We start from the raw sequence: 18,719 nt of genomic DNA on the forward strand, positions 1-18,719 counted from the left end.
TGCCACCTCTGTATATAACACAAAGAAAGCTGAAAAGTGGCTTTTACATGACCAAGAAAATGTGAATGTTTGGGCCATTACAGAGATTCTGTCTGGTTGCTTTTTACATTAGAAATGTCCTTAAAAGGAATTCACGTGTTATGCCTCTGATGGCGGAACAACCAGTCAGAAACAATAGCAGCTAGATTCCCTTTCAAGCCAGCACTGACATAATGAAGAACCTGCCGTATGTGACTGGATTAAGAAAAAGACCTTCAACAGCATTTTACACTTACAAGTCAAAGCTGCCAAAGGCAAAGCAGGAAAGCAAGAAATTACTACAGACGAGGAGGAACAAAAAATATGAATAATTCTGTCCGAATCAATAAGCCTGATTTAATTCTCGCATTGTGAGAAAATGAATCACTTCCTCTCTCTCTTCTTACAATCTGCCTCTCTCCTTCTTCTTCATCCCTGTCTGCCGATGTTAGCTTAGCAAAATGTCTAATAGTGAGATGTCATATTCACAGGGATGAGAAGGAAGGACCCTCCTGCATAGCTTATTAGCTGAAACGCATTCCTCTCCCCTCGCTTTGATCACGGTGGGAGACCATGTAAAGCTTCCTGCCATCTCATTTGTTCCATGTCTTCCATTTTCTATCATCTGCCTTCGTAGTTATTCTCTCTCATTCATTCTAAAAAATTAAGCATACGCACAATTATACTGACACAAGACTGGCCTGAGTGAGCCAAGTCTTCGGGCTAAATGTTGTGTACTGTGACAGTCTGACATGGAGAAATATGTTTTGTTACGTTTTGATTTTATGTATGTTTAGGTCTACAGGCTTGTTTTTATGAGTGGCATGGCTGTAGTGTAGGCACTGTGGGTGGGTGGTCTGTTTGTCTGCCAGTCAGTTTGGCGCTGGAGTGTGGAATTACAGTGAGTTTTATTTTACTATGTTTTTTATACTGAGAGAAATGTGCATATTAAAGAGATAGTATTAGTTAGACTTACTTAAAAAAAAAAACACTATTTAGATAGAGCAGGTTAACAGCTCTATGAGAGAAAGTAAAAAAAAAAGCATGTTAGGTTGAGGTACATGTGAAACTACATCTCAGGGGACTTGTGCTGTCTCACCTTGCAGAAAGCTCTGGAGGAAACCTCTCTGTCGCCGTAGTTTATTTCTTAAAACAGATAACAAATGTGGCACAGCACTCTCTGACTCACTGAGATCTTTAAGCGCTGTGTCATGGTTCAACTTTGATTTTTTTCAAATGGATTATGCTCCTGAACAATGACTTTGACACAAATTTTGACAATACTGACACAAAAATCAGCACGCATTAGATATGTCCAAGGTTTTTTCAGCATACTTGCATTGTACTTTTTTTGATCAATAATTCAGCTTTTTTTTAGCAATCAACATGAATAACAATCGACACCATTCATAATTTGACGTGTAAAACTAAATATGCAGTTCCTCCACTAACTGAGACATAGCCATGCACGAGTAGGTGGACTACAGCAGCAATGGCGGACTCCTGTGTTCGGTTTGTAAAAATGCCGACTGGCCTGACTCTCAGCCGACACAACCTCATTCCACACAACAACTGTGCGTTAGTTGAAACATCTCACTGCTCTGTAGTAGGAAGAGTATGTGCGCACATACGTGTGTTGTTTTATTACAAAGTCACACAGTCAACTACTGGTCTTGCATGTATACTACAGCGGATGGTTTTTGCAGATCCATGTGCATGGCGGTTGTTGTCAAATCGGGGTCTTCCGAATACTAAACTTTATTGAAAATGAAAAAGATTTCCATTTTCAGTGGATGACAAACGGGACCAATTTTCCTGTTGATTAAATCAAAGTTTAAATTCAGAGTAGTCGACTAGTCTACAGTTAAGAAAACACTCATAACTCATAACCCACAGAAAACAGTGCTATTAATGTCTAAAAATGTCAGACTGGTTTCTTGAGTGTGGCGTTAGCAGCTGTTTAGCATTGGTACGGCCTTGGATTCTCTTTGCAGGTTGTAGTTTGCTTGCCCAATGTTACCTGTGACGGACTATGTCCATCTTTTTTCCATTATTTAGATGAAAATAATGTAATTCCATCCACTCTCTGTGATGGTTTACATCTGGGTTGTAGAGCTTCATGACAGTATGGTGAGAGCCATTTACCCAAATCACAGCCAAACTAGTGGTGGACAGATGTGTTACAGCTTACTCACAACATTTGACCAGCAATGCTGGCCTGAATTAATAAAAAATATGAATAATTAGTTTAATAGATACATAATTCTTGTGCTGTTTAAGAAGGGTAACTAAGTTAAACGTAAAGTTGGTTGATAACAACAAACACATCTGAAGTTTAAATTGACCCAATACAAGCTGTTGTGAATGGGCCGACCTGAATTATCCCAGACAGAAATAATTCCAGACAAAGAGGTGACCCGATGCCTCTGCAAGATGAATGGGGACATTGTTAAGGTGCCTGGGCTTAAAAAAGTGTATTGAAAAAAAAAAAAATGTTAACATTTTGCTCCCTTTTATCTGACTTTTAAAGAACATAAAAACTTACAATTACCGTAAATTCCAAACAATGCCCATCAATGACATTTTATTATTGAACAGCACTATTATTATTACTATCTATTTAGCAGTTTAGACTGTTTCAAATGCCAATGTTTTCATGGTCATTTAAGATAGCAATTCAAGTTAGACTGAATTAATATATTTATACGACACAGAAACACACCCTAAAGAATACACATACAGGTCAGCTATGGGGAATTTTCAACATAATTACATTGTACTTTATTGATCGATAATTCAGCCTTCTTTAGTGATCAATTTGAAAAACATTTATCATTGTTTATAATATAGTCTTGTAAACTGGAAATACTTTGTTCTTATTGAAAACTGAGACATTCAAGAAGCTGCCATAATGCCCCAAAACTTTGAAACGGGGTTAAGGTACGGAGTATTAAGCGATGGACATAGATCTTCCTTTTTTTTTTTAAAGAATGGTAAAAAAAACTTGAATTATGGCAGCCTTACACAGGGAAATATATTACAGAAACTATCCTCCTCCTTTATGAGTGTACTTTTATTAAAAACAAAAATGTTACAACTTTTGCCAGACCTTCAAGGCCAGAATCATAGATTGCCCTTAAAAATGTTGATTTAGAAACTGAGGTTACAACAAAACATGTAGAGGAGACCATTTTCACACTTTCTCTCCATATTAGACATTTACAAAGGACAGATGAAGGTTGAAGCATATCTTCAAGCATACATCTCCATGTTGTAACACAGGATAAACATATCAGTGAAGAAACCAAGACGTTTCTCTGCGCATCTCAATTTCCTTCTTGACATTTTTCATCATTCACTTCCTGCCCTCGATATCATGAAGTGAGCAGCGATCTTTTCCTTTTTGTTGAATATGTCAAGATGTCAGAGGCCTTTACTGGTTGACACACAAAACACACAAAACACACAAAAGGAAACCCTGGCTGCACTGATCCAGTCCGTCAGTCCAGATATCAGTTGATATCAGTGTCCAGTACTGGATAGGCTGTAAAGATGAAATTCAATACTTCTGAGATTTCATTTCATTACGCCCTTCAAAGGTGTTCCATTGCTTCACTGGATTGGTCGGCATTATGACTATTATGAACCGTGGAGTCTTGTTGTGTTTTAAACACAATACGGCTATGTGGAGAAGCCAGAGACATTTCACACCTCGTCTTCAGCAAAGTCAGTCTTTTTAGACTTGAAACATTTATAGACTCATAACAACCTTCTCTCTTTTCAAAACCTAAATGATGAAATTCTTTAAAGTCATCTAGAACAGTTTTGTTGTATTCACAAATACGCTTTTTATTTTTCTTAAATTTGTCTTTGATCTGATGTACAACTTAGGGACGGATTGAAGATACTTCTTAAGTGCTCAAGTTCATAGCCAGTGCATGGATGTAAAAGATTCTTCCTCACAATAGTATCTTAAGTCCCACCTCCAACAAACCTGCAGCTATCTGTCCATTAAGGTAATCTCATTTTCCCACGGCGGCCATGTTGCTGTGATGTTAAGCACCTGAGGCGGGCTCCAAAATCTCAGGAAACGCCATTAACAGCCATTTTAAGGGGCGCCTGTGGCCTGGTGGTTGGTTTACGCGCCCCATGTGGTGAGCCTATGGGCCTCGAAGCAGGTGACCCTTGTTCAAATCAGACCTGAGGCTCTTTCCCGCATGTTATTCCCCACTTGCTCTCTCACACCAATTTCTGACTCTACCCACTGTCCTGTATTTCTGATATAGGGATAAAAAGCCCCAAAATGAACCTTTTAAAAAAAAACACAACAACACCTATTTTTAAAAGCCCATTTTAAGAAAACAAGTTTGCATGTAAAAAATACAATTTCTTATCAATAACTCAGTTCGTTATTGGAGTAATAGTTATTAACTGCATAATAAGTAGGCATGGCTGAGTTGACTGACACGTGAACATGTTGTAGGCTCTTTGCCACGAGGCTTAAGGTCTGCCTTACCTCCACCTGTTTGCCTGTTTTTTTTGATTGATCAAAAGTAAGTTTGAGACAGCATTTCCAATCTAGCGACTGCCATCGTTAGGCTTAAAAAAAAACCTCTTCAGAAACATATGGGCAATGTCACTGAGACTGTGCTGCAGAAGTTTCAGAAGCTTGCTCAGTTTCCACCATTCAAGATGAAGTAATAGTGTTGATATCAGGAAGAGTTTGCCAATACATAAAGAAGAGCAAGCTCAGTTTCCTTACACCACTCTTAATAATCACTTCAAGCTGTAATTACATGTAAGATGCCTGTCAAGATTGGATTTATGTGGAGTGGGAGAAGATGAGGGTGAAAAACAAAAGTCTGACATCAAAGAAAATGGTTCTCAAGCGTCTTTTAATGAAGGGTTTGGAAAAAAAGTCTGGAGTGTGTGGTAATGAAGGGCTCTGGATCTTAATGTTGAGAGCTACCATGAACTAAAAAGTTTGTATTTCTGTCCCTGCAAGGCTGTGTAAAAAACGAGGAGTACATTAACACTTATGAGCCAGACCAAACACCCCAAGTATTGTATGTTGAACCAAAACAGTTCTTATCTGATCGTCACTTTAAAACACTTTATACAGTAAGTCCGTTTGTCGTTAGGTGCCACGTGTTAGGGTCAAAGCTTGTCCTGATTTGTCTTTTATTACACATAGTACGTTTTTTGATGATACGGCCTAGTATTGAAGTACTCAAAATCCGATTTAAGTTTCAAGTTCAGTCTTGAGACCACACTTTTCAAGTTTTGGTCTCGTCTCGGAATCAAGAGCATTTTTCTCGGTCTTGTCTCAGCCTCAGACTGGGGGGACTCTGGATTTTAAATCAAGATCGGTCAAGACCGTCACTGACAGGCTGTTTTTACACGTCATTACTGTGATTAGAAGGAAAACACCTCTTTCTTAAAGAACAAATAATTTCTATTCATTTGTAGTTGGATTTTTATTCCCCGTTTACAGTCACTACCTTGCCAGTGTTACAGTCTAAGTGAGTGACACGCCCCCTGCACTCAAGATGATGATTTTCATTGATATTTATGGTCTTGGTCTTGGTCTCAGTCTCGCCCTGCCTTGGTCTTGGCTTTGACTTGGTGTTGACCCCTAAATGTCTGTCTTGTCTCGGGGGATTTTACATGATTAAATTAAAGGTAAAACAAAAACTGTGGTAGCAGTAATCTGTTGTAAGTAAGACTCTTAGCAACCAATAAAAATGATGAAAATCTTCAAGAACGGAAAAAAAAAACTTTGCTTGACCCTCTTGCCTTTCAGTGGCACTGCCCTGACACTATTTATCTTTCTTTCTTCTCCCACCCTTTCTCTTGTCCTCCTGTTGACCTTTTTCTTGCCCTAGCTTTGCATCTTTCTTCCACTCCTGCCTTTTCATGTCTTGTCATCTCTTTTGCCTGTCCTTCCCCTCCGCTCGTTTTCTCGTAACCTATTCCTCTCTTGTCACTTCATCTGCTCTTCACTTCTCTACTTATTCCCTCTCCTCTCCTTTCACTTTTCATGTTTTTCTCTGAATCTGTCCAGCAGTCTCGTGCTTTGCATTTCCCTATTTATTTTTTGCCTCATTTCCCCTCTTAAATTCCCCCCCCCTCCACCCTTACCCTCCAGCTCTCTGTCCTGTCTCCCCTGTTGTTCATGGATTATTAATCATCTCGTGGAGCTGGAATGCCTCTGTGACACTCTCTAGACCCACCAGAGAAAGCTATTGACTACACATTTGGTTCAAAGTAAGCACAAGGGATTTTTTTCAAGGGTTGCTGAGCTTGTCCTCACAGCTAAGGTTAGAATAACGATTATTCACAAAGTTGAAAAAAGTGTGAAACAAGTAGAGAAGTAACAATATTCTTGAGTTAATGAGGTATACAAGATGCAAATGGCAAAGATATTGCAGGCAAAGCATGCATACCTTTGTAATGAGTTGTGACTTTGTTGTTTAACATAAACAGAATGTAATAAGATGCCGAATCAAATACAAAATACTCCTCCACACTTATCAAACCATCCACACCCTCACCCTTCACCACCTCTCCAACCTCCTCCACCCGCTGTCCATACCACACATTAGACTCCGCACCTATGGAGACATGGTTCTTTAGTGTCACAGCCCCCAACCCTCTGTAACACCCTCCCCCTCAGACATCCGCAATGCCCCATCTTTGGACTCATTCAAAAAAAAAAAACGTCCACAGCGTACCACCTCCCTTAACTCTGCCTTTCTGTTGGTCTCCCATCCTTTTGCTACCTGTCCCCGTTTTGTTTTTGTTTGGTTCTTTATCTGGTCCCTCTACCGTGTCAAACGTCTATGGGTCCCTTAAAAGGCGATATATAAATGAATCTATCATTACTTTTAATATCTCTCAAAGGGTAAAAAAAAAATGATTTCCAAGTAATCAATTTCTTATTCTTCCTTAATTCCAGCATTTGAATTCTTTAAAAGGTTTCCTGAGACATTGATGGAAGTAGTCTTGTGAAGTAGGATACTATGTTGTTAAGGGCCGAGGCAGCTCTGCACCCCTTTGAATCATGCACTGTCACAACCATCAGCTTACAAAAACATTCAAACTTAAGTTAAGATAATAAGATAAGATAAGATATACTTTATTCATCCCAGCAGGGAAATTTAGGTGCTCCAGCAGCCAGCATACATACAAACACACAACACAACACATATATACATACATATCCCACCCATACAAAAAAAAAAATGAGCCCACAATACAGTTTGATATATGATATATGCAACTCAGGCTAAAGTTTAAAAGTTTAAATGTCTTCTGTCCTTACTTAAAGGGGAGTCGTTATAAAGTACAATTGTAGTAGGTAAAAAAGTATTTTTAAATCTGTCCTTTTTGCAGCTAACCCCTTATGGGTTATTGGATATGATGTATTACATCCAATATGTGTGATAGCGTGAGGGGATAGGGAGGGAACTTTTCCCTGTCAGGGGTCTCCAACAGGTCTCCAAAAAGTTTCCCCTCCCCTCCTAGCTTATCATCTTTATATGGACACAACAGCTCAGTCAGCATGAGAGCTCAGTAGAGGTGCAGACGACTTTTGTTCATGTTCAGACGCAAAACAAGAGCAAACTGCACTGAGCAGAGTCAGACGTTGAGGCGGAGCAGATAGCTGGCGCAAATTATGCTCAATTCTTGGCAGTATTACATATCCTGAACATGAAAGGTTCTTAAAAAATATGAATATGCACAGCAAAAAGTATGATGTCAAACATAAAAAATGACTTCTCTCAGCACCCTCATCTACGACTGACCTCAAGCGAGCCTGGCCAGCACTATTCTCAAGTTGCAACAGCTACAGGTGTTCACGACGAACGGTTATTTCAATGTCAGTAAAATGTATTTTTAACATGAAGCTGCACTAAAAGTTCAAGCAACTAAAAAAATAATTTAAAAAAATCAGTGGCTACAAAACCCACACAAGTGTCCTGAAGTCTGAGCTGACGCCATAAAATAACCAAAGTTCCAAATGTAGTTCTCCAAAAGAAACCTAAAGAGAGTTGACCATCAAGTTGGCCGTGCCTTGCTCAAGGGCACCTCGGCAGTGCTCAGGAAGTGAACTGGCACCTCTCCAGCTATTAGACCAATTTCCAGACTTGGTCCTCAAGGGGACTTGAACCGGTCGATCAGATATTGGCCGGATGTAAAGTAACACAGAGGGATTAAGTAAAGACGTCTCACTTTGAGAGGTTTGTCCAATTTCAGATTGCTGTTTTCATGTTTCTTTGGTTTTTTTGTGTGCTGAACAGACTTTTATGAGCCAGCACAGACAACAAGCATCTGATTCCCAAGTCAGTCTGAAAACCTGGACGTAACCTCTCATTATTCTCACATTGATGTTATGAGTTAACAGGGGATACAACTAATGAGGCTTTAAATCACCCATCGGTTCCATTTACAGAGCAAGCCAAAAAATGTGGGCCGTTTTCAGGTTTAGTTTTCCTTCTCTTTATCTTTGCTTTGCTTTCAGCTCGATGTAAAATGTTGCTAAAACAAAAGTGACCCAAAACATTCAGTGGAATTCATTATATTACCGTGGTATGAGCCATGGCATCAGAACAGTTTCTGTAACATTTCTACATCTCTGATCTTTGTCTTTGTCTGACTGTTCTTGTTTCACTCTGATTTCCACTGATTCATTTTCCAATCTGCATTTCTCCCTAGCTGACGTGTCAAGAGAGGCTGGAGGAAGACTGACATCTCTTTTGGTTCAGCCCATATCTGCCTTCCTGGCAAAGACGTTACTGTCATCTCCTTCCACAGGACAGGGTGACTCCTGTGTGCCTCTGGCTATGCCTCCCAACACAGGTAAATTCAAATCATGTAGTGATCATGTTGCTGATTTTGTGACTTATTTTGAGTCGCTGCAGTCAGATGGATGGGGCCCTCAAACACTTCTGGATTTCTTGGTTACACAAGGCGGGGACCGATTATGAATCATGTCCAGGCTGCGTAACGTGGCATGTGCTCGTGCATGAGCAACCTGCCATGCCAAAGCACACGTTGAAGTGTACCGGGCTGTACAGTACGGATCGCTTACACTAGTCAAACAAACTGGACTTTGGGGGGTCAAACAAAAGGCTACAGTTATTGTAATCCTCAAAAATATCAATCGGTGCAATAAACAGTAGCACCCGGTGCAATAGTTAAGATAAGATCCTGTCCAATCCGGTCGGCTTGTCCAGAGATTTGAATTATTAATGAAGTTACGCACCTTGTGCGTAAGGTAGTGATCATTTCTGTTTCTTTAGAACATCTGACCCAGACACCTACATTGGTATTTTTTCCACATTCCCCTTAATGATAGTTTTTTTAACTGAACTACTTTGTGTTTTATTTATTTTTACAATAATGGCTAAAATGAAATAAAAAGTTATATATATCAAATGTGTTTTTCCCTCTACATTAATTTAGTTTTGGAAACAAACAACTTTAATCAGCTCACCCACGCACAGACACAAACACCAGGAGTGTGCCTTGCATTTTGAAAAGTTCCCCCTCGATATTCCATCATTTGTAGGAGTTCAGCACAGCATCAGCAGTAAGCATCTGCTGTAATAATAATAATTAACATTATTAAAACAAAGCCATGGGGCGCTGGTGAGGCAGTGGTTGATGCGCGGCCCAGGTTCGAATCTGACCTGTGGCCTCTATACTGCATGCCGTTCCCCACTCTTTCTCTGCCTGATTTCTGACTTTTATCAACTGTCCTGTCTCTACAATAGAGGCACAAAACGCCCAAAAATATTACTTAAAAAAACCAAAAGAAGCCATGAGAAGCTACAGTTTTGAGGAGCAAGGCACCTCAACTTTAGCGACCTCCCTCAGTTGAGGGATTTACAAGAGGGATGTACGGACAGTAGACCTTCTCTCTCTCTTTCTCTCTCTCTCTCTCTCTCTCTCTCTCTCTCTCTCTCTCTGAGGTTGATGTGATTCTGCTCGCTTGTTATTTTTTTTTTGTTTTATGTTCCACGGAGCCACAGAGGGATCAGGTGCTCTGTTGCGCACTCTCTCTCTCTCCCCTGCTCTCTCGCTCTCTTGTGGGCACAGCAATTATATTTTTAAAAATATATATAAACAGGTCACAGATGTGAGGGAAACACTGAGTTTGTTGTATAACTGCTGTTCCGTTTGCATTGAAAAGAGCTATAGTTCAGGTCATTGATTCCTCTGCTTAGAATATCCCCAGGATGCGCCCCTGTGGATTTCATCAAGGGAAGTCCACCAGGGAGGATATAAGCATAGATTTCTGTTAGTATTAAGCTTAACACATCAGGATCCCTCAGGTAGAGCTGGGCATAGGAGAAAACAGTCTGGTATTGCTTTCATACGTACTGAAAACTCCTGAAAATGTCCTGAATTTTTCTGGCTGAGCTGCTTGTCTGAATGCAAACAGGCACATTCTTAACCCTTTTCCCAGACTTTTTCCTGCCATCCAACCAGTATTTCCCCCCTCCCCCACCCCTCCCTTGACTGACAGGGTCATGCTGTGATTGTTAACAAGCATCTCAGGAAAATTACAGCGTCAGAGTTTCTGAAACTTTTTAGAATTTTCCGCAGTGTGTGTTTGTAAAGGGCTTGAACCTTACTTTGTCTGCTGCCACCAAAGTCTTAACAGAATGTAAAAGAGTGATTGTATTTGTTTCATGATGTTGAGTTTATTCTAAGGGGAAAAACAAATTCTATTAAACAAGTGTTCAGAGAGATAAGAGTGGTGATTATATTATCATCTGTCCTACAGATGTCCTGCTGCATCCAATTACAAGCTTAGCAGGGAACCCTCACAATCAGATGGAGTGCAGTGTCAGGGCGTGTTGCTGTTATGTGTATTAAGGTGCCTCTCTTATCTTTGACTAGGATTACAAATGAAGCGATGGGACGATTAAAGAAATGTCTGAAAAAATGAAAAGCAAGAAAAATAACTTTTTGTAATCGAACAGAGTCATTGTTCAGGTCAAAATGCAGACGATTCTCTTTAATTGTATTTTATGTGAATATTTGTTGCTGTTTCAGTTCTTTTCGGGCTTTTCTTATGAAACATTGAAAACAGAAATCATGCAATCATTAGACAGATTAATCAGTATTGAAATCATTCATTATCGGCAGGCCTAAATTAGACCTACAATTAATTTAGCAGTGGATTTTTCCAAATTGACGAACATCAGAGAGTAAGTACAACACAAGCAAGGATCTATAGGAGGAAACAACGTCAGTATGTCAGCTTTCTGACTGATCAGACACACAAGTGCTGAAATAATAACAAATAACAACAAAACAAGAAACTTACAGAGTGTTCGCCTGTTTGTCATCCATTGTGCAGAAATGTCATCCCAGTCTTTCTCCCTAATTTGAGTAAAAAGCTATGTGTGTTTTGGATATCTGGGGTCGTCAGAGTTTTGTGAAGTCAAAGTGTGGTCAGAGCCAAAAAAGGTTGGGAACCACTTGTCTAGCTCGAGACTTGGGGCCTTGTTGTGAAGGTTTGATCAGATGACTTTCATTGGCAGAGCTTAGAAGCGTAGTAGATCGAACAAGTGGAACAAATGCTGATGTAACATTTATTAGATGATGAGTTTTATTGATCCATTCATTGATGTGTTTTTAAAGCATTGTACATTGTTAATGATATGTTGGTATTACATAATTGATTCTGAGGTGAGAGCTGTGGAGACTCAAGAAGTCCAGAAGCTGACAAAACACCCAAATGAATTCCACAAAGAAAGTTTGAAGAGTGGGTTTCTGGTTTCACTGCGTCAGTGCTGTTCTTGTTCAACTCTGCTCCATCTGAAAGCATCACCCTCACTACCACCTACCTCTGCTAGCACATCAGTCCCAATCTATGATGACTAATTCAGTTCACAACCTGAAGTCTACAGAAAATATGTCTTGGTTGAGTCACAGATGTGACCCGACCACCTCAACTCCACTGTGGTTCCAATATCACCGGAAATGTTTCTGAAACTGTAGTTTTCATGAATATTCACTTTTCTGTTTTTCTTCTCCATAACTCTATAACTGACCCTTCATCCAGAAACGTCAAATTATTGCTTTGATAGTTTTGCAGTGTGTTCAAACTATTATTTGCAATGAAGTCATTCTTCCCACATTACTGAATATTTTTACCCAGACATTTTCATGTAAGGTCCAATCTGTAAGATATCTACTGAATTAAATGATAAAGTGACCTTACTATATGATCAGACATTAAAGAAACATGCTAGGATGAAGTGCTGGCTTCTCTGACAACAATGCAGCAGCCAGTATGTCCTCCTTCTATGTTTAGATTCTGGTCCTGAATGCTCTGGATTTGTTTGGACCAGAGAAGGTAGGCGGTTTTAAGACAGCCCCATACTGTCATTTTGGACACCCCTCTGTTTGCCAGGCAAACAGCAAACCAACAGGTGTTGCAGCAATGAAAGTGGGCAAGCAAACTGGTTCAGATAGATTGAGTCTACACAACCTAAAAAGCCTCTGCATGTTTCTAATAAGCTCCACGAGCAGAAACGTGCTCAAACTAGGATCAATACTGGAGATGCTTTCGAAAACTGGAGAGAGGTTAGAACGCAGAGAGGTTTACAGACTGATGCAGAGCTGGCTAAACACTGAAGCTTCAGTGTCCGGGACATGGCAACCTACATGCACATCGACTCAAGGGAGGAGAGTGCGGGGGTAGACAGCTCTCTCGATTGTTTTTCATTTGGACTGCTGTACCCATTTTAAACACTAGATGTCAAAGTTGCATATTGCTCCTTTAAGGTAAAGAAATACAAGCTGTCATGACAACCTCTGTAATGTTACCGAACTTAGCATCCACTTAGTGTCTGAAAAAAGCTGAAAAGTGATCCATTTTGATTTTAATGGTTTTTAGACTCAAAAAAGATAATTGCTGGTATACGTGTCACTAAATCTGTTACCGTCCGTCATTTCGATCTCTGACCTGGCTCTTTGCATTTTGGGGAACAGTGCACGAGGGAAACTGGTCTGATGCATACTCTAGATCTTTCCTGAATCACTACGACATCCGGGTATTTTTGTCATACTGCTGATCTCACTTTTGACTGCATACTGCATACTTCATACTGTGCTAAGAAGGAGAAGGAGACTATGAGACAAAGCTATAGGTGGGTTAGTTTTTTGTAGAAAAAAGCATCCACAACCTGCTACATGCACTTCATTTTCCCTTCATCGGGAAGTCATAATGGCATTTTTAGATAAAAAAAAAAAAGCAAAACCTTTGAGCAGGAGAAAAACTGAAGAAACATAAAGCTGCAAAACAAAAGCACTATTCAGACAGGTGGCTGACACACTCCTCTCATATGTCCAGCATACTATGACACATCATAATGAATAAAATCACAGCCAGAATGGGATGCAGCCATATTGCAGTGCTCATCATTGCAAGTTATGTGTGATCTATGGGATCAGTGGTTACCTTAAAGAGTAAGAGAGGGGTAAAGGTAGACACTACTGATTTACTCTTTGGCTTTTATGTGATACCTTTTTAGGTCTATATTAAATATGTGACATCACCAAACCTATAAAAGGTTTGAGTTTAAGTGCCTGTCTTGGTTTAGGCATATCAGAGAAAGCTTGGTGTTGACCTCTGGGCAGGCCTTTGCAGAAAAACTCTGACTTCCGTGTGACTGGGTCAGAGCTTAAACACAAAAGGCCAAAGCTTAAAGACCAGCAATTTGAGGCCCTCTTATGGCTTTAATCGTCTGCTTTATTGTTTCCTCTGCTTCTTCCACACTGATGAGGATTTTACCTCTATTGGTGGCTTTATGGTTGTACTGGCAGCTTTTTTTTTTCAAAGACTATTTTGTGTAGCAGTGGGCAATTCAATAAAATTCTCTCTAACAAACCCTCTTTCAGCATCACTCAGTTCCCATTAGAATATATGGACTTCCTTTTGAAAAGAAGTGTTGCTTACAGGGATAGTCCAGCCTTACCAATGCCTCTTCTGTGTTCTTATGCTGCTTGCGAGGCTTTTCCACATTTCCAGAGAAAAGTTAAACCCCTCAGCGACTCCAATCCAATGTGTTTGGCATTGAGTTTCAAAAGCCCATGTCGAGGCCATATCTCTTGAGCCTAAGTGCTAATGACACAGAAAACAAGAGGTATAAAGTTGAAGAGGCATGCAGAGATAACATTTGATCACAATTTTATGGGCACTTGTACCTACAGGCTGGTCAGTGACTCATGCAGACTCACGCCATTATTTCAAGGATCTCCTACCACAGTACAATCTGGATAAAAGCTTTAAAACATCAGAATCAAGGCCATGCTAGGCCTTAATTTTTTGCCTCTGTTTTTCTATCACTGATCTGGCTGCTTTTTGTGACCCTTTCATTTACCCAGCCTGGCCTGTTGTGTGGGCAGCTGGTGAGCTTCTTTCATGGGTGATACCCACTGCTAGTGATGGGGGGATGAAGCCTTATAAAGCTCTGGGGCTTTCTTTCTATTGGGGCCTGAAAAAGATACAAACTTTGAAGCTCCAAACTCAGCAAACAAAATGACATTTGGTGAAATTAAAACTTATAACAGCCCCCTTAATGGCGGTTGGAGGCACTATGATACCACTGACATTAATAGTTTTAGTTTTATAATTAATAAATAAAAGCCTAAGGCTGGCTTCACACAAGACAATTATCGAATCTTAACCAATTTTAAAAACGTGGGAGACCACAGACATAAGAACAGTTTTAACCAATGTTTAACATTATAATACTTCTAACACACACACTAGCTGATTAGACCTCGAGACCACACTTCTGCCCTTTGTAGTGACGATTTCACAGTGGCGATTGCATGGACACGGGATCTCAGAAACACAAGTAAAGGACGTTTCTTCAGAAGAAAAATGTCAACAACGTCTGCATGAGTCATTAGAAAGGCGCTCATGTTGTTGCCATAATTGTATGAGCCTACAGGTTTGTTGAAGACACATTTATTAAGTTAGCTGCTACTTCTTAATCCCAACTGGTATCCAACCTAGACTGTTAGTCTTTGTGGACGAAGCCTGAGTCACGTCACCCAGCTGTTCTTGCAGGGGGCTCCGGAGGCTCATCGGCAGTAGCCGCCATGCTGGAAATGCTGTCTCAGCCTAACTTTCAGACAACCTAACGCCAGGCTGAGAGCTGGAGCTGAGGCAGTTTTAAGCCTCCTGATAAACCGCTACACAGTGGGCCGCACGTCAGTCATGTCAGCTAAGTGCCTATGGATAACTTGTAACGTTAATAAAATCAGAACGAATTGTATCAGAAAATGAAAGTCTTGTTAAATACATACAACAATGTGGCTTTGACCAAAATTACATTACATTTTAACATTATGAATACAGTATTGGTACTGGTCACATATTATGCAAAATACACTTTACCATGTTTTTTCAACACTAATATGTGTCTAAAAAAATCCCATTATGAGATAAAAGTCCATCCTTCGTCTTTTGCCTGCTCCGCTTTTCAGAAAATGTTTTCTCAAACAGGCCGTTTGAAAATAATTTCTTTATGACCTCACAAAGGGCAGTAACCCCTTCCCCAGGTGGGTGACACTCCCACAGCTATGTGTTTGTTCTGCCCTCTGAGTCAGCCTTCTCACCGTTAAAAACAGGGCATGGTGCAAGAAAGCCCAAGCCACATCCTCTTCTGGAGAGGGGCGTGGTCAGACACGGCTCATTAAATTTAAAGCTACAGACACAGAAACGCCTGTTCTGAGCAGGGCTGAATGTTTTTTTTAAGGTTGAGAGAATTAAGATTGTTTCACAGGTCAGTGTGTCTGATTCTGAACACATGTGTTGTCTTTGAAGGGACACATATGACAAACTTGATAATACATTTGGAAGACTCTCTTTTTTCAAATTCAGAAATAGTTACTAAATCTAGCTACTTTTTTGAATGCCCGTTGTGTGTCCATATGCAACATGAGAGGCTTTTTTCCACTTCTTCTCTGAGATATAGCAACTTCCATTAAATGTGTTTGGCGCTGAGCTTCAAGAGTCCATATACCGGGACCAAATGTTTTGACCCTAAATGCACATAATGAATAAAAAACCAAGAGTTATAAAGGCAGCTAAAGAGGCATGCAGAGATAACATACAGTCTTTGCATTATGGATAGTTGTACCTGTAGCCGTGCAGGCTGGTCAGTGACTCATGCAGAATATTGCTCTCACTCCATCACTCCTGGATCTCTCTGCACAGAACATTGTGAAAAAAGTACCCCTCAAAAAATTAGAATTCATAGGAGTTTATATATAGACTTGCTCCCTCACCCTTCTTTTATTACATTCTCTTTTTTATTGTGGATGCATGTCATCCCTGCTCTTGTTATTCTCTGCTGTTTAATTACTGGAACTATTTTTATTGCTGTACCACTTTGATTGCCTTGTAATTTGACTTGCTGCTTGCCTGCGCCTTGTGGTCAGGTCATCATAAATGAGATGCAGTTGTTAATTAACCTACAGTGAATGAGGTTAGAGGAGAGATGCTCTAACTGTAGGAGATCTTCCTTTACACAAAATGAGAACGAACACATTGATGGTGGGATTCAGACACTTTCTTATGATTGGGGCTTTCAGCAATCCTCCTTGAAGGAAAATAAGGACACTTCATTTTTAGGCAAATTAGAGCAGGACATTAAGGACCTTAAGAGTAAAAATAACACGTGTAAAAAAAATAACACTTTGTAAAAACACAGCAACAAAAGAGGACAGGAATAAGTACGTGCAGCAAAGTCCTTAAACTCACAGTTAAAGGAAAGCATGGACGTTCAAAAAATGAAAAGAATATTTACAAAATATGTAGCAAGAGTTCAATTCCCTAAGCCATCAGGGCTGGGAATCTTTGGGTGTCTGACAATTTAATTCAATTTCGATTCTTGGGGTCACGATTCAATTCAGAATCTATTTTGGATTCAAAACGACTCATAATTAAAATTCTATTTTGATTTAGTACATTCTTCAGGATCTCCCCCAGTCATCCGTGAGACTGGCTGAATTCCTTGCTGCTCCATTTGGCATTCTACTGACTCAAAAGCTAGCCTTAGCACTTAGCAGGGAATGACTGATTAGCCCACAAAAAAAGATTTTTGGAAGTTATAAAACTATTTAAAATTTCCGAAGATAAGAATCTTGATTTTTTCCCTCCTCTATAAGCCATACAGATAGTGACATAATAAGAGGACAGCAGGTTTTTTTTTTTGTCCTAGTAAAGGAGGATTCTTGTAATTCTGTGTTAATCTTAACCCAAGTAGCAATTCATTTCACTGAAAATTCATAGAAAATTTCATAGAAAATAGATCACTAGTTTTTTTCTTAGCAACTCTACAGTCTAAACTACTAGAGTTGTGTCATTGGTCAAGAGGCGGTTGCCTTTGGGCTGAATGAATTGAGCTCAAATGATCAGGAAATCAAGGGGGCATGCCATGACACCTGTCTATTGTTTAATCTAAGGAGTGGAATGGATGATGATGCTGCTCGTCACCTTTAAGGCCATCCATAACCTCGCTCCTCTGAACTCCTGCACAGATGCTGCAGTGCTTAGGTTGAAAAATATATTGTTATTTGTCTTCTTATTCTTATATGAAGAATTATTCATAATAACAATAATAAATACATTTATTTAAAAGCGCCTTACAAAGCAGATATAAAAACAACAAGTAACAATATATCGATAATATTAGCATTAACAAAACTAGTGTACAGTATAAAATCTTTGAGAAGAGAATTCATGAGACAGGATGGATAATGGTCAGACAGAAAATGCCATATAATGTTTGGAGATCAGATTCAAAAATGGAGAGAGAATCGATATTACGGATGTCTGGTGGGAGGGAGTTACAGAGTTGGGGGGCTGAAGGCTGAAGGCTGAAGGCTGAAGGCTCTGGACCCCATGGTGGACAGGCGGGCGGGTGGTGCAGTGAGTTGAACGGAAGGAAGAAGACCTGAGAGTGCAGGTCGGTGTGTGCATGTGAGTGATGTGATTAATGAAAGGGGGTTCTGGAGATGATGCAAGCGGCAGAGTTCTGGACCAGTTGAAGAGAGTGGATGGACTCGAGAGGGAGACCAGTCTCTATTGTTACGAACAGCTGTGTCTTTCTTGCCATCATATGGATGTGCATACTCAGTATATGTGTATAAGAAAGAGTTGAGATTGATATGGTATTACAGGGTAATTCTTACTTTCCAGAGCGTAAATCCTCTCATATCTCAGCATCATCACCGCAGGCCTCCACCACACTGCCACCCTCTGATCCATCATTCTCTCAACCCGACTCTTCTCTTATTCACTTCAGCCTCCTCTTGCTCATCCCCCCTTTTTTTTTTTTTTTTTTTTTGATAGAGGGGACATGCAAGGTAGTCATCATTTCTTGCCAGCATGTTTCCCCATTGTGCATGCGTACGCTCTGTCCATTTCCATTTATCCGCCAATAAATCCAAGCAGCTGCTGGTCACTGACTGGAACAGTGGTTTCTGCTGTTTCCCATGTTGCACAGATAACAGTCACACACACACACGGCCGTCACTGTCACGCACCCATGCTTCCTGTGTCAGTCACACTGGCAATCAATAACTCACCCCCCAAAAATCAGTGGTCGAAGACATGAGTACAATTGATCCTTAAGTGCAGGGAGGCTTGACTGTGCAGGTGT

The 18,719-nt window shown here is 40.1% G+C and overlaps 1 protein-coding gene across 2 annotated transcripts in view; it reads left to right on the forward strand.

Annotated features, from left to right (window-relative positions):
* The window catches only part of LOC109982366 (inactive N-acetylated-alpha-linked acidic dipeptidase-like protein 2), a 504,674-nt gene that overhangs the window by 316,228 nt on the left and 169,727 nt on the right, over window positions 1–18,719 (forward strand). For both annotated transcript variants that reach the window (XM_065956060.1, XM_065956061.1), the window contains one exon: window positions 8,737–8,880. In XM_065956060.1, coding sequence (XP_065812132.1) covers window positions 8,737–8,880 — 144 coding nt within the window. The remainder of the gene's footprint in view (window positions 1–8,736; window positions 8,881–18,719) is intronic.

This window comes from Labrus bergylta, chromosome 6 (genome assembly GCF_963930695.1).
Source record: "Labrus bergylta chromosome 6, fLabBer1.1, whole genome shotgun sequence".
NCBI lineage: Eukaryota > Metazoa > Chordata > Actinopteri > Labriformes > Labridae > Labrus > Labrus bergylta.